Source organism: Garra rufa, chromosome 2 (assembly GCF_049309525.1).
Source record: "Garra rufa chromosome 2, GarRuf1.0, whole genome shotgun sequence".
NCBI lineage: Eukaryota > Metazoa > Chordata > Actinopteri > Cypriniformes > Cyprinidae > Garra > Garra rufa.
This window is the reverse complement of record NC_133362.1, coordinates 7448358-7473348: the sequence shown is the minus strand read 5'-3', so window position 1 is coordinate 7473348 and position 24991 is coordinate 7448358. Positions and strand designations below refer to the sequence as shown.

General features: G+C 36.2%; 1 protein-coding gene across 1 annotated transcript; it reads right to left on the bottom strand.

Annotated features, from left to right (window-relative positions):
- Positions 1 to 264: 264 nt before the first annotated feature.
- bcl2l11 (BCL2 like 11) lies at positions 265 to 24796 on the bottom strand. The gene is made up of 4 exons (XM_073834824.1): positions 24492 to 24796; positions 21824 to 22101; positions 17934 to 18067; positions 265 to 3397 (listed from the first exon to the last, which is right to left on the bottom strand). Exons 1-4 carry the CDS (start codon positions 24506 to 24508, stop codon positions 3284 to 3286), a joined length of 543 nt encoding a protein of 180 aa, XP_073690925.1. The 5' UTR covers positions 24509 to 24796; the 3' UTR covers positions 265 to 3283.
- Positions 24797 to 24991: the final 195 nt, after the last annotated feature.

Genomic DNA, 24991 nt, shown 5'->3' with positions numbered 1-24991 from the left:
ATGCTACTTAAGACTTGTGGTCCAGGGTCACATGTATAATGAAAACATACGCATTTTTTTTTTTTTTTTTTTTTTTTAATAAATCAAGAATCACCTTGCATTTCCTAATTTTAAAATTGTAGGTCTGTTCATCATGTTTATTCAATGATGCATTGCATTATCAGACTGACATAATCTTCCATTTAATTGACATTTCATGCATACTTGAGTCTATCAATTTTATTCAAACGTGGATTAATGCTTATTAAAATAGACGAGTCTGTATTTAGAAAGTTGAAAAAAGCGGCTTTATTTACAAGCAGTATTGCACAAATCAGCACAGAAATGGTTCAGTGCAAAATACAAAAAGATGCATTTAACAAACAAACAAACAAACAAACAAACAAACAAACAAACAAACAAATGAAAACAAATTATCATTGTGCTACAAATGTACTGGGTCCTGGGTGGCGTCAGATCGGATAATGCGGGTGTTCAGTGCAACAGGACTGAAAAGACTCAGTCAGAGGTCCAGTGAGAAATACACAGGTTGGCCTGAAATTCATGGGGAAAAAAAACCAAAACCAAAAAAAAAAAAAAAAATAGTTTGTTCTGGAATCAAAGGGCTAAAGAACGGGAATGCTGCTCAAATCTTTGAGCAAAGGCAGAGAATGAACACATGCAACATGACACAATGGTACTATGCATTGAAAAACGAGGTCTTTGGTTCAAGTGGTAAACCTGGAACGGTAGACAAGCTCAACATTGTCATTTTGGCAAAGAGCGTCAAACTGATATAAAACAAATGCAGATGATAACACAGGGCCATGCGTCTTCCACAAGTGGAATTGTCTAACGACTTCCTTAACTTTCAGCAATACCTTTCATGGTAGGTAGTCAATACATCAAATCATACTTAAATCTTTTCAACGAAATAAACACATCATTGTTATACCAACATACTTGACGACTCGTCCCGAGCCTTGTGCATTGATTACTGGAATACTGGGAGAATAAAAGGCAAAGCCGGAAGAGAATCTACAAGCCAAAGTACAGATGGAAGACTGGTTTGTTCAAGAAATCTACACAGGTGTATTTCCCGTAGTCCCTGAGGCTGTTAAAGGTCATTGAGTCAGGCCAGTTTGTTAGACTCGGGGTAAGGCTAGAGTTGAGCAGTGGTTGTAATGTGCACACTACTAGTAGACACGGACTAGTGGGCAAACAGTTGCAAATTTCAATCCCAAATTTGGTGCAACCAGAAACGACGATTCTACAAATAACACCCTCATCTATCACCATTGTGCCATTAAGCAAGGCACTTAAACGAAGTCTCTTCCATTTGCGTGATCACTTTGGGAGAAAGCTGTTCCAAATAAAACCCCTTGACCTAAACAAGATTCACGAAAGTAGTAATAATCACATGTTGTTGACACATAAACATTAATGGAATCATCAATTACAAGCCCAAAATGTCACTTCTGCTCTCTAATAAAAAAACAAACAAAGAATCTAACCAAACCGAAATACCAAATGTGGAATGTCAGAATAACAAATACGTCCTTATTAGTTACACATACTCACTATCTGTGCCTGTCCGATTTGATTTATTTAGTGACAAGTATTCAATAACAAAACAGTGTATATGAGTACCTGAAGGTGTTTGTAAGACCTTTTCACATGACTCTCACAAGCATAAAGCGGCAATTTGACCTTTGCATGAAAACCGTTGCAGAGCAATTTTCTTGGCTTTCTAGGTAAGAAAAACGCAAAGTGGTGAAAAAAATAGGTTCACAAAACTGTATATCCGCCTTTTTCTTCTGTAAGAGTTGGTGTGGCCATTTGTAAATTTTATGGGTCTGGCTTGATATTTTTAACTGTTTTAACTATTGATATTGCAAATTGGTGTGTCTAACTGTATTATTTTAATGTATTATCTTAATTATGAGCACACTGGTTTGTAGTGCAAACATTTTTACCGTTTACTGCATGTTGTTATTCTTCTCCTTATTTCCATAAAGCAGATAATAAACTGGAAGTCTCACCCCTAGGTTTACTTCTGCATTAAAGAAAAAGGTGGATAACACGCTTTAAAAGTTCAGTGGGTTAAAAACTTAAAATTACTTTATATTTAAGGCAATATCAACGGTTGTAACTCAGTGAAATATCAGCTAAATTTCACAGCTCAAAAAAGGTCTATTGCCCATTGTCCCTCACACAGAAGTCACTTTCAAACCAAGCAGCTTTTGGTCGGTCAATGCAAAAAAATCTGCATGACCAACTTGAACACAAATGAAATCTGTGTGAGAAACTTATTCACCTCATGCAAAACTCCCAATTGTGTTGATTCCTATTGAAATGACTACATTTTGGCCACGAAATTTCACAGAGTCACCTAAAAGATAGGATATTTTTAGAAATAATAATTATTTTTGTCATTTTTGCTTGGCTCCAGTGCAAAGTGCAAAGCAGAAACTTCTTCCAAATGGTCAATGTCTGATATGAGTGAACATCATATCACCTAATTAAAATTAATGAGCCAAATCTTCATGTTTTATAATGTGTCCCTCCCATTTGTACCAAAGGTTACAACACATTAGCTTGGCGCTTCAAAGTTTCCCAATGTATTGGAATTCGACATGAGTCATGTGAAAAGACCTTTAGTCATTTGGCTTCAAAGTGAGGAAAAGTGAGAATCTCTATATATAGTTGATGCTTTTAGTCTTTAATTGCTAATTGTTCAATTCTGTTTGGGGGTTTATCATATTCTATCTGATTTGTATAGACTATGCAAACTTGGTGCCAATGAGCAAGTGAAGGACAGGCAGAACCACTAAAGTCATCGCTTGACCGACTAACGTCCACGTTCATGAAATTATACACAAAATGTACAAATTAAATACAGTGAAAATAAATATAAAAGCAAAAAAGAAAAAGAGGGTAAAGACAAAAAAAAAGAGAGATGTGTCAAGGGCGAACAGGCAATGAAGGCACGTTTTCCACACTCCACATAGGGTTTAAAGAAAACCTCCACGTCAACACAGCATCAAATGGCTCAGCTTTCCATGTGAACGCAGGAAACTCTGCTGTGAGTCAGTCTATGGATGGCCGAGGGTTTCCGATTTATGTATCCGTCCAGGTCTGCACACATCCCGACAGGTCCAAAACTGTACGCCGAAACCCGGAGAGGTTGCGGAAGAGCAGCACTGCTGTTATCCCTTATTATTTACATATATACAGTCAGGTGAGGGGGTGGTGTAGGATGCTACATGTCTGCTACACGTCTGCTGGGTATTCAATTTGTCAATCATCTTCTTCGCAGGAAAAACTGTACTACGCGTCCGATGAGGACGTTCATCCACATGACGATGGCGTGTTCGTTGGGAGCGCGCAGCTGGGCGTTGTTCCCGCCTGCACCGGCCTGTTAGGATGAGAGAAAAACAAGGCATTTCAGTGAGAATCATAGTTTTAAAATCAAATAGTCAAATGCAAATTGCAAGAATAGAGACAAAAATGGTAGATCCCCAATGGAGTCCTGCAGGGATGTTAGACGAATTAGCATTTTAGCACTTAAGTCAATGGGTTTTTGGGCTTTAAATGTTACCCTGAACTGCAAAACAAGTCATAAGGGTCAAGTTTTTGAAATTGAGATTTATATATCATCTAAATGAATAAATAAGCTTTAAATTGATGGATGGATTGTTGGGATAGGACAACATTTGACCAAGATACTATTTTAAAATCTGGAATCTAAGGGTGGAAAAAAATCTAAATATTGAGAAATAGCCAAAAAAAAAAAAAAACATTGGTTCAAAATTATAGATTTTTCTTTTTATGCCAAAAATCATTGGGATATTAAGTAAAGATCATATTCAATGAAAATATTTTGCAAGTTTCCTAGTGTAAATATATCAACTCTTCATTTTTAATTAATAATATGCATTGCTGAGAACTTAATTTGGACAACAAAGGCGATTTTCCTCAATATTTTGACTTTTTTGCACTCTCAGATTCTAGATTTTCAAATAGTTGTATCTCAGACAAATATCGTCCTATCCTAACAAACCATAATCAATGGAAAGCTTATGTATAGATGATATTGCATCTATTAATTCAATACACTTCTGAAATGCTTTTTAGCAAATGGGTTGAATTTAGAGCTAAACGCTAAGAAGTGCTAAAAAAAAAAACACGGTTTACCTTACTAATCTACTATTTTTGGATCATATTGACTTCCTTTTACTGCATAGATACAGACACATACACATTAGCGCATGCAAGCACATGATAAAACCATTCTGACTCATAGCGGCTTATCTTTACAGTAAAAAGCCACCCAGGTAAGTCCTTCAGCATATACCGTGACATTCTGCACCATGTTGACACATGAAATACCATGTTGAGACCTTGATGCTTTGAGGGATTTACAGTATCTTTACGCCAACAAATGCAATACAGGAACTAGCAGCTGTGCGATTTGACAGCGGTTGACCTGAACCAGGTGGCCTCTTTTTTGGCCTGCAGCTCTGCGCTGCGTTCACCCGGCGTGCTGAATGACTGCGATAAGCAGCGAGGGCATTTCCCCCAGGAGACTGGCAGGAACTTGTGAGGAAACGCACTCTACAAGCCAGAGAAAAAAGACCAGAAAAAAGCCTTTCCTGTAGAGAATGAAAGGAGGATGAAAAACACCAGGCCGGGGCGTGACCCTCACCTTTACGATAAGAATCTACTCTAAAATGGCAACTATCAATCTCATAAAATCTGGTATTTCAGCCCACAATCCAAAGACAAATATTTCAACAATAACAAAATTAGATTTGGTCAGTAACCCAGATGCACGACCATATTGGCGATACTCGGACGTAAACAGCAGCATGGGTTGCACGGTTAATGTACTACTAAATACGTTGTTCTGCTAATTTATGTTGTCTAAACAATGGAAAAAATGTGGAAGCTGCTAAATCATATAGAGAAGGACTTAGCTAGCAGGAAAGGCCGCAATACTTTGACCAACAAAATATAATATGTGGTAAATCTACATACGAGCAGTATTAATTAAGATATTAGCTTAATATTTTACCTACCTAACCGGAAATGATAAGAACAAACACGAAAGTTGTCAAGATTTTTGCCTTGGAAATACTTGTTCAGTTTGGACAACCACAAACGCATTTTGTTCCTCTCTTCTTTTTGATATAATTATAACTTTTGGCAGTCTATAATACTCCGTATGTTTTTCCCGGTCCGATTGATTTAGTACAGGCCAAAACATGACAATAATTAACCATTTTCAGCAGCAATAATTAGCAAAATATGCAATATGCATTTAGTTCGATTCAGTTGCATTGTTTACATTCTGTGCCACCAATATGGCCGACTGAAAACTCTCGGTATATTTTTGTTTTTAAAAAGTGTAATTTTTTTCACTTTACATTTTCAATACTAGCATCTTAAAATTGTTAATGTTATTTTTACTTAATATTATTTTAATAGCTTTTCGTTGATGTTTTAAACAATTCATATATGTGACCCTGGACCACAAAAGCAGTCTTGAGTAGCATGGGTATATTTATAGCAATAGCCAAAATTACATTGTACGGGTCAAAATTAGATTTTTCTTTTATGTCAAAAAACATTAGGATATTAAGTGATAATCATGTTCCATTAAGATATTTTGTAAGTTTCCTACCATAAATATATCAAAACTTAATTTTTGATTGGTAACATGCATTGCTAAGAACTTCATTTGGACAACTTTAAAAGTGATTTTCTCAATTTTTAGATTTTTTTTTTTTTTTTTGCACCCTTAGATTCCAGATTTTCAAATAGTTGTATCTCTGCCAAAACTATACATAAATGTAAAGCTTATTTATTCAAATTTCAAATAATGTATTTAAAATGCATTTAAAAAAAATGTACCCTTATGACTGGTTTTGTGGTCCAGGGTCACACATTATAACAAAATGAATTATGTTGTAAAAGTTTAAAATATTTATTTGTAACAGCAATGTCATGGTAAGCTTGGTGTTTAAAGTGCTTAATTGTTATGCTAATAGTGTCACATTGACAAAAAAAGGCCCTAAAATACACTTTGTTTCTTTTTGCAAAATCTAGTTTCTTTCGTTCTTTTGGTTTTGGGCTTAAACCTGACCCATTTTATGAGATTCACCTGGCTATCGCACACATGCAATAATTAACTAAATCACTGAATCAAGGCAGGTGTGCGTCTATGAATACAATCGACCTGCATGAGGTCTAAATTAGGCACTGTCATAAAACACTTTCTTTACAAACAAAGACAGAGAGTGAAAAAAACAGCTTTTAATTCACTAAAAGCCCTGCCAAAAATCACAACGTGCCCAAGGAGGGATTGTGTATTCAGCCAGAGGAAACAGGTGAGGAGGAAGTGGAGTGAAATGGAGGGAGATTTCACCCTGCGTGTGTTTGTGTTTGTGTGTGTGTGTGTGTGTGGTTATACGAGAGATTCATGAGTCAGTGGGACTGAGACGCTCAAACCGAATGTGCTTCAAAGAGAAAAGCTTGTTTCAACTGATGCATATTTTCACGACGTTCATTTCGACTCGAGTGAGTCAACGCTAAACCACGCATCACTGCAAGTCAATGACTTCCACAACAAAATAACTCCTGAGGTCAATGAGTTTAGGTGAACTGAATAACAAGGGGCATTTCAGAGAGGAAGCAGTGCCACATATTGTACTGAATATGAAGGAAGCATCATCTAAAGAAGTGCTTTGTTCACTGATTGAGGTTCTTCAATGGCTAGTAGCGGTAAATAGAGAGTTTGATTGTCATTGCATGATATAATATGCGCATATCAAGCAGAGATGGGTGAATTTTTATTCATTAATTTGAATGTTTTCCAAGTTTGTGACTCAAACATGTCTGTAAAGTGCATGTTTACACAGAAAAACACTATGGAAAAGCTATGCAGTCAAATGCAAAAACTACTACTGTATGTTTGATTTCATGTTTGCATGATGGCTGAAAGTTGCTGTTTTTACAAAACATTTACTGTTAATAATAGCTATTGGTGTTATATTTTACCATTTTGACTCTTTGAACTGACCTCTAAAACTTTGGCAAAGAAATATTTAGCATTAACATTACTTTACCTTATATTAAATCTGATGATATATGACCCTGGACCACAAAACCAGTCATTAAGGGTAAATTTTTTAGATTTATATATGATCTGAAAGCTGAAAAAAATTATGATAGGAAAATATTAGGCCGAGATACAACTATTTGAAAATCTGCAATCTGAGGGTGCAAAAAGATGTATAATATTGAGAAAATCATCTTTAAAGTTGTCCAAATGAAGTTCTTGGCAATGCATATTACTAATCAAAAATTAAATTCTGATATATTTATGGTAGGAAAGTTACTAAATATCTTCAAGGAACATGATCTTTACTTGATATCCTAATGATTTTTGGCATAAAACAAAAAAATAATAATTTTGACCCATACAATGTATTGTTGGCTATTGCTATAAATATACCTGTGCTACTTACGACTGGTTTTGTGGCCCAGGGTCACATATAGTTTGTATAATGGTTGCCTTCATATTTCATGCATCGTTTTTACATTTACACCATATTGACCACTTATGTGTGGTGCACTTGGGACTTAAAACTTTCTTTAACCAGACGAATGCTACTCAAATCATGTTATGGTTACAAGTTTAAATTGTTATCTTGATTCAGTAAGACTTTTTTTTTTAAAAAGAAGTTAAAGCTCATCAAGGCTGTATTTATTTGATCAAAAATACAGAAAAAAAACAGTAATATTGCAAAATGTTATAATATAAAATAATGATTTTTATTTTAATATATTTTGAAATATAATTTATTCCAGTGATGCAAATTTGAATTTTCATCAGCTTTTGGAAACAGCCAAATATTTTTTGGAACCTGTAATTTTTATTTATTTATTTTTTTAGGAATTGTTTGATGAATAACACATTAAAAAGAACAACATTTATTCAAAATATAAATATTTTCTAACAATATAAACCTACCACTTTTTTTTTTTAATTTAACACATCCTTGGTGAATAAAAGTATTAATTTCTTTCAAAAAAGAATGACTTTTAAAACTTTAAACAGTAGTATATATTGTTTCTATTTTAAAAAATGCAGTTTTTTTTTTTAACCTTTCATTGGTTAAAGATCATAAAGTATCACAGGTTCCAAAGAATATTAAGCTTTCAACATTGATAATAAATCAGCATTTTAGAATGAGTTTTGAAGGATCATGTCAGGCTGAAGACTGGAGTAATGATGCTGAAAATTGAGCTTGTATCACAGGAATAATTTACATTTTAAAATATATTCACATAGCAAATATTTTCACAATATTTTTTTGTATTTTTGTATTTTTGATCAAATAAATACAGACTTGATGAGCTTTAACTTCTTTTTTAAAAAGCATAAGAAGTGTAGTGTGATTAACATAATTTTACATTTTAAATGCATGGGTAACGTATAAATGCTGGATGAAGTTGAGCTACAATCACATTATATATTGGTCTGTTAGTGTCCATTTGCAAAAACCAGACTGGCATGCTTTCAATCGCACTAAAATATTTACACAACATTTAAAAAGGACAAATGACTGTTTTTATCTGACTGTAATTGATTGTTACAGTGCATTTAAACCCCCTTAACGATGGTAACATTTTAAAACCGTTTCAAACGCAATCAGAATTCCAAGTCGGAACTCTCTGTTTTAAAATTTGGAGGGAGATTTAATGCTTCCATTAATTGGACACAGATATGATGACCCTAAAACAGCCAAACAGCATCAGATTTATTGGTCTATCGCTAGTTTACATAACTGTTCATATGTTGTTACGAAAGAGAAGTTGTGTGTTGCATGCACATCTTGAGCGGGTCACGAAAAGGCTCTCGGTTGTGATGTGGTGAGCGTGTCTTCAAAACCAGCGTGACGCTGCAGATCGAGTAAAATGACAGAGGCGCATCCCTCTAATCAAGTACAATTAGGTTACGTGCCGCTGCGGAAAAACACATTGACTTATTTACTATTTCAGCCCGGTTTGAGTCGACACAAATCGGCGCTCGTCTCCTCCATCTGGGATCAATTCATCAGTGTTAGCTTTAAAAACAAACTTGACACAAAAGACGGTGTTTATCTAGGGTCCTATCTGTTCTGTGGAGAGCATACGGGAGAAGAAGAGTGGCATCCCTGACTCATCTCGCAGGGACAATGGAGTCTAGCGTGGAAAAAAACCCCAGTGACCACATGCAAGAAAAACAGGGCTGCCACAACTCAACAAAGCCAGAGCGCAGCAAAACAATCCTCACAGACTGTAGCGAGCTGCTAATACATTCACAGATGGCCGCTCTGCTATTGCCAGAGCTGGTAAAACTGAATGTAATACAACACAAGCCCATGTGCTTTCAGTTTAGGTGGAGGAATAGCATGTGACAAACTCACGAAATAGAAAAACATGGAGCAACAAAGAAACTACAGTATATTAGCTGCAGGTCAGCCTGCACTTGCACTGTCAAGTAGAGTGATGGAATGTATATTATATTAGAATCAGTGTAATGTCATTAAAAACATGAAGGAAAAGTACAAACAGGTGCAGAATTTGGAAGCTCAGTCACACCAATGATCAAAATGATCAAAACTTTACAGTAAGTTTCCATTTGAGAATGACATGAACAAAAAAAACAAACATTATTTTTTTTATATTTATATTCATTTATATTATATTTTTTCAAGTTGATTTCAACATTTACTAATACTTAAAGCAATCAGCTTTCATTAGCTTTATTAGTTTTAGTTATTTAATTTTTTATTTTATATAAAGTAAATTTTAATGGTTTTAGTTAACTATAATAACCCCATGAACCCCATTTTATTAACATTAACTAAAATAAAAAGTTTTAGTAATTTTGTGTTTTTGTCATTTTATAAGTTTTCACTAGCTTTTTAGTTATATTTTTATTTTATATTAAGTATATTTTTAAGATTTAAACAGTTTTATCAATTAATGTTCACAGATTAATAAATTCAACAAATTTGCTCACTGTCAGTTAATGTTAGTTAACACATTAAACAACATTGACTAAAATAAAATGTTTTAGTAATTTTGTTGTTTTTGTCATTTTATTTTTTTTAATAAGTTTTAATTAGCTTTATTAGTTTTAGTAACATATTTTAGTTATTTTTATAGTAAACACTTTTTTAATGCTTTAGTTTTAGTTAATGATGAAACCCCATGAATAGTTCTATTTTTATTAACAAATAATTCAACAAATTTGCTAATTGTCAGTTAATATTAGTTAATACATTAAATGACATTACTAAAACTTATTTTAGTTAATTTTGTTATTTTTGTAATTGTATTAGTTTTTGTTGTTTTTAAATTAAAGCAGGAGCAGTAATACCATGCAGCACGTGCAAATGCTAAACTAGCTGGGAACTCATTTCTGATAATACTCCGCCTGCTTCGGCCATATTACGGCAGCAAACTTCCGGAATGGGAGTGTAGTTCCTAATCTTATCAGCCTAGAAACTCGCAGCTTTGCATTTCCACCGGTCTTAGTACACGATATAACTACAGAAGAGTCAAGTTTTAAATACAACAAATATGGAAACTCGTTGGTCATTTTTGAACGTGATGCTACTGGTCTAATAGGATTCAATGATCTATGCTAAGCTATGCTAAAAGTGATATCGCCAGAACAGGAGAACGGCTGAATGGATTTCAAAACGGTAAAAATCAACTTATTAACTCGGGGGGGGTGGAGTGTTCCTTTAAGGTCAACTGAAGCCTCTTTTTCTACTTGATGAAGCGTTCAACGATTCATTAAGCTCCACTAAGAGGGACAGTTGAGGTTCTGACTAACAGCTAGTCACTCAAACAACACTAGCCCTGGGGGAGACAGTAAGTTTGCAGCATGTTCGGACATAAACGTATGCAATCATCTCCTGAGAGGTAGCCGCATGACTCAATAGAAACTCCACCAGCTACAATACCCCAGACTGTTCCAATTCTCTAGGGAAGAGGCCTGCAACAAAAGAGCATTGATGCAAAGAGCTGACAAAGGTCCGTCATGTGCGATTTTGCAGGGCGAGATGCAGACATTAGCGAGGCTGGAACAACAAGCGCGCTCTGTGGCCAGACATCTGCTCTGCATTAGTGCGGTGCTTACTAACAGAGTGCTAGCATGTCACACCAGCACTCCTCCTTCAGAGCCAACGCTGGAGAAGTGCTGAGGAGAGTGAGCGATCTGGAAACAGACTTTATAACGCTGCACATCCAGGACAATTATAGGGTCTCCAATAAATCCCAGCTGAAGTTTCTGATTATCTTTCTATTTATGAGACGAACTCAAACGGAAAGCGCACACTCAGTTCTTGCATTTAATAAACAAGAGTGCCAAAGAGATTTGATTGCTCAAGTTTTTCTTAATTTATTTTTTATTAGTGTCAAGCATCATTATTAATATTCCTCATGCTTACTGTTACGGCTTTATTCAAATCCCTAACACTAACTGTTTGACGTTATTAGGCACATAACTCATCCTAATACCTCATATCAAGTGCCTTGAATAGGAGAGGTGTGATATTACTTTTCTAAGTGATCGAAATTACAATTTTCGATTGACGAAGATTAAAATGAACCATGAAATCTTATAAACTTCCATTGAATTAGAAACCAGACCATATTTAAAGACTTTAGGATATTATACATGTCCTTTAGCATACATTTTAATGTGACCTGTGTCTAGACCTGGAAAGAAGGTGTAAATTAATACAAATTATACAACTCCATGGGCATTATTATTGTAAAACATAATTTTTGTAGTTATGACAAGCTCTAAAATATTTTGAGTTGAAATTGTGAATAATATAATAAATATATATATATACTTAATCCAATTACGAAAAACTGAAAGTCATTGGGTCTTTGAATAATGTTGTGGGAAATGGAGGGCCAAAAAGGTTTAAAAGTTGAAAACCACAGGTCTACATTATAATTTACTTAAGTTACACTCTATCCAACTCTAACCACTTAGCAACACCCTAACAACCACATAGCAGTGCTCTGACATGAGCTTTACTCAAACAATATATCATTTTAACATATAGACAAATGTTTAATGATATTTTGTGGCTTTTTCTGGATTTTTGTTTTGTCCAACATTTCAAATGTGGAAATATTTAAATTCGTTGACAGAACGAAAATTACCATATGAAGGTCAAACAAACATACACTAAATATATAAATGCACACAGGAGCATCAAAACCCAAAACAAACCAGTTTATATGCTAAAAATCGGACTTTTTTTCTTTAATTTATTTTCGTACTTAAATTTGAGTTTACATCCTGAAATTCAGACTTTTCCCCTCAGAATCCTAAGTTTACATCCCACCATTCTGACTTTTATCCTTAGAATTCTAAGTTTACATCCTGAAATTCAGACTTATTTCCTTAAAATTATAAGTTTACAACCTGAAATTCTGACTTGTTTGCTCAGAATTCTGAGTTTACATCCCACAATTCTGGCTTTTTTCCTTAATACATCCAAACAATTAGCAACACCCTAGCAACCACTTACAATACCAGTTTACATTCTGAAAACCTGACTTTTTTCCTTAGAATTTTGAGTTTATATATTAAAATTCTAACTTCTTTTCTCAAATTCCAAGTTTACATCCTGAAATTCTGACTTCTTTCCTCAGAATTCTGAGTTTACATCCTACAATTCTGACTTTGTTCCTTGGAATTCTAAATTTCATTCTGAAATTCTGACTTTTTTCTCAGAAAGTTTATATCCCAAAATTCTCACTTTTCTTGCATTATTATTGACATTTTATTATTTTAATACTGTAAGGTTGCTTTGACACAACTTGTATTGTAAAAAGCGCTGTATAAATAATCTTGACTTGACGTTGTTCCTTAGAATTCTAAGTTTACATCATAAAATTAGCAAAACTTAAGCAACCACTTACAATTCCCTAACAATCACATAGCAGTGCTCTGACATGAACTTTACACAAGCAAGATATCATTTGATCATAAAGTCTACTGTTTAATGATATTTTTGTAGCATTTTCTGGATTTTGGTTTAGCCCAGTGTTTCAGATGTGGAAATACTTAAAGGTGCCATAGAATGCATTTATACAATATTTTTAAATTGTTCTCTGATATCTACATAGAAGGTATATGGCATAGGAAAGGGCAAAAAATCTCCAGAAACGGTTTTACAGGTCCATTTACAACCCTAGGATTTGCCCCTAGAATGAAATGCTCTGTTATTTGGAAGCTTCATGAATATTAATGAGCTCTGCTCTGATTGGCTGTTTCACAGAGCTCAATAGCTCACACATGGATAAAAATATATATTTAATTAGGAGCTCTAGCCGCTTTTAATATGCGGTTTGTTGAATCTGCCGTTTTGAATCGCGGATATATTAGTTTCATTACTGTGATGCATGTGCTCTGTGTAAAGTTACAATGCAGAGGGAGTGCTTCTTACCACACAAGTTGAGCTGCTCGTCAGTGATTCTCCAGATCTGTAAATCATTCGCCATCATCAGGCAGTTATTTCTCCATCATTCACCATCATCAGCGCACTCATCTCTCTGTTTATGTGGTAAGTGAAATCCTATGTATAGCAATGTAACAGACTAGTGCTAGCATTAAGCTAACCGTGTCCCTTCTGTGGCTTGCCTTGTTTTACTGATGTGCTGACGTTACCGATGATTGGGTGATGCAAATGTTGGAGGCGTAACTATTAACGATCTCGGGGAAGTTGCGTAACAGTCTGTTATGTTGGAATTGACCTATTTTTCGGTGGTCTTTTGCAAATACTAGACTTATATAAGGAGGAGGAAACGATGGTGTTTGAGACTCATGGTATGTCATGTCCATGTACTGAACTATTATTATTTAACTATGCCAAGGTAAATTCAGTTTTCCATTCTATGGCACCTTTAAATTCATTTTATATCCTAAAATTCTGACTTTTCCTTTGAAATCTGAGTTTACATCCCAAAACTCTGACTTGTTTCTTCAGAATTCTGAGTTTACATCCCAAAATTATCAACACCCTAGCAACTACTTACAATACCCTAGCAACCACATAGCAGCGCTCTGATATGGATTAAATAAATAAACACATACACACAAGCATCAAACCCCCAAAGTGGGTTTACTCATCCAGTAAATCACTTACAAACTGAAAAGAAATCATCAGGGGGCCTTTATTTTGTCGTGGACTATGGTGAGTCAAAAAGATTGAGAGGCCGTTGGTGTTCATCATAGTTTACTTGTTACTCTCAATCAACCACTTAATAGCACCCTAGCAACCAAATAGCAGTATAGTAGCTAGAACCGTTCATATTTTATTCCATTTATCATGAAGTCAAGTTTTTATTTTGATTCTGTGGAATTTTCAGGGTTTTTGTTTAATGTAGAGTTTCAGAATCTGGAAATACTTCAATTCGTTGACAGATTTTCCAATCATTCATTCCAAAATTCACAAGACCGAGGTCAAACAAACATGGACTAAATAAATAAACACACACAGGAGCATCAAAACTCCATACAAACTTGCAATGTTACATCACAGACACGTGAGAAGAGAAACAAACAAAAGCGAAGAGTCCAAAAGCCTCCATTTGGAGTGCTGGCAGGCCGCTTCCTCTCTGACCCTGACAGTGAGCGGCTCTCGCTAGGCCCGAGTGCGTCTCTATGGCGCTGAGGAGACTGACCCGCTGCATAATTAGAGCCCAGAGCCTAACCGCAGGGTAAACATAATGAAGCTGAGCCGTCCCAGACACATACAGCTCTGCCATACAAGCCTCCCTCTTTTTTTCCTCTCTCTCTCTCTCTCTCTCTCTTTTGAGATGACCCCTTGGCCTATTAGAAACTCCACCAGGGCTATTAGTCTGAGTCTTTAAGAGAAGTGGGCGGTTTGGGGGGGTTGGAATGAATTCTGCTCCTCCTGAGTCTTCTGAAACTCGGCAGACGCTGTACGAGGCTGTTGTCACGCACACGCTTCTGTAATGTTAGGGCTGCTTGTTGTGATTCATTAAATGGATATAGCATTCAAATGGACTTCACATCCAATCCAAACTATGCTTCACGATTACTTTTGAGTTTTGTGTGTTCTTTTAACATGTAAAATGGTCGAAATTATACACCTTCTCTACTTCCAAAAAATTTTTTTCTTAGAATTCTGAGTTTGCCTTCCAAATTCTGAGTTTACTTTCCAAAACACTTTTTTTCCTTGGAATTCTGAGTTTACATCCCACTATTCTGACTTGCTTCATCAGAATTCAGAGCTTACATCCCAAAATTCTCACTTTTTCCCTCAGAATTCTGAGTTTACATCCCAGAGTTCTTACTCGTTTACTTCTGAATTCTGAGTTTACATCCTAAAATCTTACTTTTTTCTATAGAATTCTGACTTTATATCCCAAAATTCTGACTTTTTCCTTCTGAATTTTGAGTTTACATCCCAGAGTTCTGACTTGTTTCCTTCTGAGTTCACATCCTAAAATTCTCACTTATTCCCTTAAAATTGAGTTAACATCCCAAAATTCTTACTTTTTTCTATTGAATTCTGAGCTTATATCCCAAATTCTGACTTGTTTCCTAAGAATTTTGGAATGTAGTCTCAGAATTCTCACTTTTTCCCATTTCTGTTTACATCTGAGAGTTCTGACTTTTTTTTCTGAGTTTACATTCCAAAATTCAATTATTTTCCTTTGAGATTGAGTTTACATCCCAGAGTTCTGACTTGTTTCCTTTAGAATTCTGAGTTTACATCACAAGTAAACTTGTGTTTGTTTCTTTGATTCTGCCATGAAATTAAAGAATAAAAAAGGTCACTGCAACTTTTTATTCAATTCTGACTCTTTTCCTCGCAATTCTGATGTCAAAAGTATTTCAACACGTTGAAAAGTCATGTAGAACGCTCTGTCAGGTCAACAGCAGCTTTCCCATGCCCCTTCATTCATTATAATCTATCTTGCTATCTTTCTCAACCAAAAATAATTGTTTCAAAATCTTTACTTGCTGCACAACACTCTTTTCCAGCCTAAAAGCTCATTTTTTTTTTTCTTTTTCAAAAGGGCATTCTGGGGTCCTAAACCTAAGTGTCCCCTCTTATAAGGCTACAGGGTGTGTCTGGAGTGCCAGACAAACAAGACACATCCAGCAACAATGAATCACTGATGAATCAAGTGCACTTGTTTACAGTAAATGCGTCACGCAGCATTCTATAAGAGTACATCTCTGTGATGACACGTGATTGTTCTAGAAGGATATTATTTAAAGCGATAGAAAAAAACTTTGAAAACGAAACAAAAAGTGAAGTATGAGACTATCAGCTCAAATGTTTTCAATATTCATAATAAGCAGCAAATCAGCATATTAGAATGATTCCTGAAGGACCATCTGACACTGATGACTGGAGTAATGGTGCTGAAAATTCAGCTTTGCGTCTCAGGAATAAATGACATTTTAAAATGTATTCAAGTAGTAAACAATTATTTTAAATTGTAATAATATTTAAACATTTTTATAAAAAAAAAATGCAGCCTTAATGAGCAAAAGAGACTTTTTAAAAACATTAAAAAACCTTGCTAACATTTTAAATGGTAGTCTACAGAAAAAAAAGTTTAAAACGTAATGTCAGACTTTTGTTCAAACGCTTAACCCAAAGTATGAGCAATAAATAGTACTGTTGCCTTAACAAGAACCCCTAATAAATGTACCGTTGAGCTGTTTATGAGCATGTCTGGACTCTTGCCTACAGGTATATCTTTCAAGAGGTTTGCAGGTCTTGCTCACTTAAACAGTGACTAAGGTAATTTTACGCAGCAATAACCAAACAACGATAGCCGAAGCAGATAAGGCTCTATTTGCGTACTGAGCTCACAGAGACGACCTCAATCAAAACTCAGTCTGTTTACTTCTACAGAGAGCGACTACGAGAAACTGTTCAACTTTAAATCCTCAAAAAAGCAACATTCGCTAGTTTCGAAATCTAAAACAAGCTAAGGTCTGACACAACACAATAAACACAAATACTACCAGACAGAACCGTGTCCAACTGGACGGCTGCCCAAACAGGAAGCATGACACAGTACTGGAGTCCAAGAGGTGAAAGGCAATATTTCTTCAACGGAGGTATTAATTATCTCAGATTTCACCAATACAATAACAGAATCTTATCGAGCCAGGAACGTCACCAAACGGAGAAAACAAGTTTGCATGTTCATATAGATATGCAAATATAGCCATGCTAGGACAGTATGTCCATCTTTGGTTGAGGAATACAGAAACACAACTTATAAAATCATAGGATGAGTCATACAGGACTGGACATTAATCTAACAATATCATGTGTGAATTGCTCATCAATGCAGTGTGAATATTAAAAGAAATGCCTGAAATTTCATATACAGCGGTGCTAATTTCAAGTCTCTTGCGACAGATTTAAAAAATACATTACTACTCTCCAAGGAGAGATCATAAATCTCTTAATTAACAGCTACTGATGATATATAATCTAGTAATAGAGAATGAGATGATGAAAGTGTGAACACCATATCAGCCTTGATTCTTTAAGAAGAACCTTGATTTCTTGACTGCTGCTGGAGTGATGCAACATTAAGAAATACAAGTTATGAAAATAAAGCTCCCAGAGTAAACATTTCCCTCATTAAGGCCCTGATCTGCGGAGACTTGCGATAGCGCTTTTGTGTGCGCGCTCCCCTTCTGCAACACCTGATTTAAACTCTGATAGGAGAGGGGGCGGCTTCCAAACTCAAAATCAAACCGGCTTCCCTGGACAGACAAAGAAAGCCGTTGCTCTAGCGAGTGAAAATATTTCATCATCAATATCCTGTGCTTGATCCTATGGTGTCACCTCAATATTACTCACCCCCTGACAGTACAGACGGTTAAACTCATCTCCGATGCGCCGCAGCTCCCGAGCGACCGCCATCTCCCGCCCCATGGCTTCGTCAGGTGCTTCCATCTGCACGTGCTGATGGCTAGGTTCGGCAAACCATACCTCTGAGAAAGACAAAGGAATTTTATTTTAAGATGCTCTACAACAAACTCATTCAAACTTCAAAATGATAGGGGTGAGCAATGCAAGCAAAAAACATTTTGCTTTTCTTTGTTGATATACGCATGATATTACAAGGTGATTCAAACACTAAAAACAGTACCAAAACGTCTTAATGTCCAAAGTAAAGCTAGGTCTATTAAAGATGCATCTGATTTATTTTTGAATTTGAAAACTTATCTGCAATACAAAAAAGTAGTGTAGCAATTTTCACTCAAAAATAGTCATTCACAATTAATTACACAGAAATGACAAATAACACTGAATGTAAAAGTGTAATTCTGAAGCGTAAAGACTGAAATATATATGAAATGCATTGCAATAATACTTCCAATCATTTGCAACTTTGAAAAATATATATTTTTAACAGTAGACACGTTTTTTTTTATAATGCAAATATTAAGTGATTTAAAAACTAAAAATAATTATGTCCCTTTTATCTTTATCTAAAGATGAGTCTATCACAGATGACTTATTTTTTTTATTTTAAAAGTTATTCGCAATGCAATAGGAATTATTCATGAGATCATGTGGTAATAAAAGCACTAAAAATAATAACAAAATGCCTTAATGTCCAAGCTAGGTCTATTAAAGATGAATCAGATTTTTTAAAACTTTTGTTTTCTATACAGAAAACTGAAATAAAAAACGTGAAAAACCGCTTTCACTTTCAAACTGTCTGCAAATTGCACATAATTACAAAGAAATGCACTGAATTTAAAAGAGTAATTCTGAAACAGAAACACTGAAATATATTGTAAAATGCATTGCAATAATCCTACCAATCATTTTTGACAGTGGATACTTTTTTGAATAAAATACTAATATTCAGTGATTTAAATACAAAAATAATAATGAAACATCTCTTTAATCTTAAGACGATGTCCAAAGTCTATCCCAGATAAATATGATTTATTGTTTATTTTAAGTTATTTGCAGTGCAATAGGAATGATTGGTGAGATCATCTAAAAATGTCAGTTTAATGTTATTAAATTTAGATTAAAGATTAAGCTTTCGTGCACAGCTGAATTGCAAAGGCCAGGATTAGGAATAAGAAACCGAGTCATATTTAAAGACTTGAGGATGGACTTTTAGCATTCATCCCTCTCAACAGTTTTTTTTTTTTTTTTTCTTCTTCTTTCAAGAACAAGAGTTCACACTGTCTTCAAACAGAAGGCCAGGATTAAGAATCCAAATAAACTTAACTTAATTTAAAAAATAAACACTATTTGAAAGAGTTTGTTTCACACCATGCAGGAACCAAACTTTTTCAAAAAACCTACTTTCGTATTTCGCATGGCATCGTCTGATGCAAACAACCTCCTCTGCAAGCTCTGGTTCGTTTTTTCCACGGCCATTATCATGATTAAATATTTGCCAACGGTGCTAAAATTACACCTTCTGTCAGTTGCAAGACAGTAGCTGAACGACTGCGGTTCTTATGAGGCTAAACACTAATATCACCCAAATTCTGCCTGAACTCAATTTGATCTCGCACTATGACTCAAGCGAGAACCACTTTGACTTTTTTTTTCTCATGCTCAATCATAGGACCATTGGATACTCATTTCCCTTTCACAACTCTGCTAGACCTGTACGAACTGAACCAGACAATATCTCGAATATCACTCCAAGTTTTAGTCAACACTTTCACCTCATTCCCTCCTGCCTTTACTACACAGTGTCAACAACAAAAACCTCTCAAATGAGGATGTCTAAATCAGTATTACAGTGGTCAAATGACTCTGTGCTCTATGTGCCCACATCTACACTTATATTTAGCCCAAGTAACAAGTCTGACCCACAAGAGGTGCTCAAAAAAGGGCGCAGAGTTCATACGTGTAAATATCAAGACCTTGTGCCAAACACAATGCCGCAGCTAAAGGTATAAACAGGAGGCCACTGGTAGAGGAACTCTCCTGTCGAGCGAGCAACAGATGAGAGCCCTGATAAGTTATTGTTGTTTCTCTTCGCCATTAAGAGTGGCTACAGGAAGACAATTATCGCCATCTCATATCTCCTGGCTCTCAATAGGGAAAACAGAGATGGTTGGATCTCGTGTCTAGCCTTCACAAAAGACAGGCTAGTCTATTTTGACTGCGCGCACTAAGGCCGATTCTCCGACTGCTTTCTTGAGGCCTCGGTCACGGCGAAGGTAAACAAGAAGACAACAGGTAAATCAGCCCACTCCATCTGAGGCATTGTGAGAAGACGGGTCACACGATGTGGTCATGTGTCTCAGATATTGTGAATGAACCAAGCAGTATGTTCATGCATGTGCAAGCACATTAAGCAGTTAACAGAAAGAAAATGCAGGTTATTTCTTTTAGAGGAGCTGTCACAAAGACAAATGAGTCGACTTGGCTTTAGGCAGAGCTGCGCTGATTCTAAATGAGAAGAACATGCTTTCTGGAAGACATTCTCAAGACAAGTGCACTGCCAAGCATCAAAACATTATGCTTATCACTGCGCTAATGTGGAAAACTGAGCGCCAAGTTAAACATCCAGAGCACTTAAATGGATGACATGCGTAAACTGTGGGATGTGACTATATTAATATTTTTATGCACCTTTACTTCACCTGTACAATCTGTCACTGTCTATTTGGACCCCAATATATGTGACCCTAGACAACAAAACCAGTAGCTATAGCCAACACTACACGGCATGTTTTCATTTACGCCAAAAATATTTAGGATATTAAACAAAGATCATATTCCATGAACCTATTTTGTAAATTTCCTACTGTAAATATATTAAAGTTTAACTTTTGATCAGTAATATGCATTGCTAAGAACTTCAATTGGACAAATTTAAAGGAGATTTTCTCAATGTTTTTTTTTTTTTTTTTTTTTGGGCCACAAAACCAGTCTTAAGTAGCATGGGTGTATTTGCAGAAATAGCCAACGTTACATTGTATGGGTCAAAATTATTGACTTTTTTTATGCTGAAAATCATTAAGATATTAAGTAAAGATCTTGTTCCATGAACATATTTTGTACATTTCCTTCCGTAAATACATCAAAAAAGATTTTTGATTGGTAATATGCACTGCTAAGAACTTCATTTGGACAACTTTAAAGGTCATTTTCATAATATTTTGTTTTTCACAATTTTTTTGTACCCTCAAATATCCTAACCTAGGCCCATCCTAACAAACCATACGTCAATAGAAAGCGTATTTATTCAGCTTTCAGATGATGTACAAATCTCAATAAAAAAAAAAATGATCCTTATGACTGGTTTCATGGCCCAAGGTTACATATAGCCTATAAAATGGCTAGATTTTCTTTGGCAACACCTTTTCTAATGTATATGATTAACTTGAATAAAATGTATATAGTGCATAACATATAACTAATGTATTACATTATATCTGTCCACTGACCCCCAGGGGCCCAAACCCAAAATGCGCCTTGCCCTTGAGAATAAACGTTTGTTTTAAATTCCATTACAAAATGATAATTCAACGCATTGTTTACTTTAATAAGCAATAAATATGAAAGATTAATTTCAAACTATAGAAGAGCGCGCGGGTCATACCAGGGCGGGAAACCTGCAGCCGCTTCAAATTTCAAATTTGAAATAATCCAATTCTTAACGGACAAATCCACTGAAAGAAAAACGTTAAGATTCCTCGCGTCCTTGTCGTGTTTACACACCACAAAATAGAGCCTTTTTTTATCCAGGGGGCTCTTACCATCATTTTGGCCGTCTTGCGCTTCGGAAATATTTGGCATAAGCGGGGAACCTGGCACAGAATCGCTGTCGACGGAAAAATAGCCACTAGAGGACCTGGAGAAGGTTCGGAACATCGGTGACCTCGACTGGTGACTATTCGACATGGAAATCCCTCCCCTTAACGGGTCCCCATCGCTCGGCTGAGGGAAGTCAAAGTGCTCGGAGCGCAAGACAGCTCCGCCACTGGCGCTCTCTCCGTTTCCCCGCGAGGCCGGGCCATTGGCCAGCGTTTGCTCTCTGCAGAACAAACAAAACACTCATTACTGTCTTTTGCAAGCGTTTCGAAGAGGAATTATGTGGGTTGTTGGCAGGGGGGTTTTGAATTTCCAGTCTATTTCGTTACGATTAGCATGCGTTTGGAAACTCAGCTGGCAGCGAAGGCTGCAAGTAGTAACCCGGTGAAGTGCGTCACAAACGAGCTCCACTTCAACTTCCTATTTCTTCCTTAGAGCAAAACAAGCCTGCTTTTTGGGATAAAACTTAATAATGCGCGAAGCCATCGCGTCGAATTCCGCACGGCACGCCGAACTCGCGCTGTAGCGGAATCCACACGCATTCGTCTTTGTTTGTTTCATGATTCTGGTCTAGAGAGGTTTATTATGTCGGGCTTTTTAAAATGAAAACACATTCCGCAGTTGTCCGTGAACCACTTCAGCGTTGTCAGTCATGCCGGCTTGTATAAACCGCGAAGCAACCATGACAAAACAGCGACAAATATAAATCTAAAACACAAAACAAATAAAAAGCTCAAATAAAAAGGAAAAAAACAGACGAATCACCTACCCAAAATGTTGCGCCTGCACTTGCCAGTCACTACTAATAAGTACTTAATAATCAGTAGGAGCGTGGATTAGAAACGCGACCGGATTGCAGTTTCTTTCTTAGGTTTTCTGTAACGTTATATCTTGTTTCGATGTCACTTGTCAGCGAGTTGCAAAGTCAGCGTTTCACTGACAGAAATGAATACAGTATTGTACGAGTGGGGAGTTTGACGCGACGTCAACTCAAACGCGACGCCTTTATTTCTTTTGCAGCGTCCCAATTCGCCTACCCCCTTTATTCCCTAAAAGTATGTAGTCTTTTTATGAAGAAAAACTACATTCTTTTGAGTATGTAGCAGAATAGTAGGCAAACTACTGCGTCTTTAATGGACGCTCTGTTGCTTAGTTACCTGAATCCTGTCACTGTCAATCATCACAGTTAACATTATCTACATTTCGTTTAATTTGATTTCCTACCGTATTAGAGAGAAATGAAGAGGCACTTGCTTTCACTAGTCTTTCATGTCCTTGTGTTTGCATAATGATGCATTTAAAAGTGAATGACCAAAAATATCATTATAAAAGTTCATAATATTGCTGCACACGACATATAACGCGGATAACATAAAATAAATACATTTTTTAATCGGGTTACACATTGATTGTCACTTAAACCCTTTCTGTACCTGTCCGTTGGTCGCGCATATCCGCCATGTTTGTAGTTTTTTAACACTTTTTATGCGTGTTTGTAGTTCTAATCGAATTCTCGTTTACCACGCAATGTGTTTTGGGTAATATTAGCTCTTAGAGTGCGGATCAATGCGCACTCTATCCGGGAATCTTTGGAATACTTTTTTTTTTAAAACATACTACGATTTGGAACATACTAATTCTTTTTTCGAATACTATATAGAACGGATAGTATGCGAATTGGGAGGAGGCATTTATTTATTTTCACTTCTGTAATGCTTAGGGTTCTACTGTTAGTCATTTATTTTCACTGAAAGAGCAGCGGCGAAACAATATCGTGCGCACCAAAACAAAGTTTCCTATTAATAGGAGCGCGTCGACGCCTCCAAGTGTTCAGACAAACAGACAGCAGACAATAGCGCAAAGTTATGCGAGTAACAGCGCAACAGCCCGACAGATTAGTCGATCGCTAAAAATAAATAAGCAATAATAATAAAAACACACATCGCATGGCGCGTTCCAAATCGCTGGGAAGATTTCGAAAGTAAACCGCGAATAACTAGTCTTTTATACTCGTAGGTAGGTTCTCTCCTGGCGTACATCTTGTAGAACTTCAACAACAATCGCGGGTTTCCTCGTTTTCTGACTTATTTTCAATGGATAGCGGAAAAGAAAACAAAGCAAACAGGTGCCTGTCGCTATCCATCGCAAAACAGTTAAATTATTCACTCTGGTTAAATGTCAACACGTATGGGCCACTGAGGGGAGTGGACTCGTCTACTACATCTCAACTTTTGTTGTCTTTGCGACATTGTTTGGCTGGACGCTACGTAAAACGACCAGACAACGCGCTTCTAAGTTGAACTTTTTCCCCTCTCACCGCTGCGCGCAACTTTGCCCTTTGCGCGATGTGAATAAAGAATAAAATATCAACACGGAAAAGAATCAAAGGCGATCTTGACAAATAAACAAATTGATAATTCTGGTTCTTAGTAATTTTACCAAACTCTTTGTGTTTTAAATCACGGGGATTAAATGTTAAAACCCGTGTGTTAATGATGCACAATCCTTTATGGAATTGAAAGACAATAATGTGCAAATAAAAAGAGGAAAAGTGCAAAAAAAGTTGTCCGAAAGAAAGCTGGCATACAGTTCGATACGCGCGTATGAACTCACCTGGACGTGTCAGACATATCCGCTGCGGCAAAACGCGTTAACGCATCATCTCAGCGATTAAAACAACAAAACAAAAGAGTAATTTTCGAAATATCCACAGATTAAAAAAAGTGTTGTAAATTAAAAAAGCACAATTCCAAAAGCAAACAATCGATGCCTCTGAATCTCCCGATGTGTTTGTTTCCTCTGGAGCAGCTGTCATATAAGATCCTGTTTGAAAAATGTCCACAGGATTGTTTTGAATGATCTCTTTTGTCTCTGTGTCTTCTTGAGTGCACTTCCTTCGCCGAGGATCACTCCCTTGCGTCTGCTTCGCAGAGAGAGCGAGTCATTCTGAAAGTGTGTGTGCGCTCTCCACAGTAGACGAACTGCAGTCACGCCCACTAGGGCTGGGCTTGTAATGGTCAAACCCAGAGGGGCTGGGATCTTCTCAAACCACACCATCAGGCTCCAAATGTACACAAACACTTTAGATTAAACTAGAACAAAAGCACTATAGT

Coding starts and splice junctions, on each gene's coding strand:
- bcl2l11 (XM_073834824.1), bottom strand. Junction 18,068..21,823: donor GCAAGACGGCCAAAATGATG/GTAAGAGCCCCC, acceptor TGTCTTTCTCAG/AGGTATGGTTTGCCGAACCT. Junction 3,398..17,933: donor ACCGTCTGTACTGTCAGGGG/GTGAGTAATATT, acceptor TCATCCTAACAG/GCCGGTGCAGGCGGGAACAA.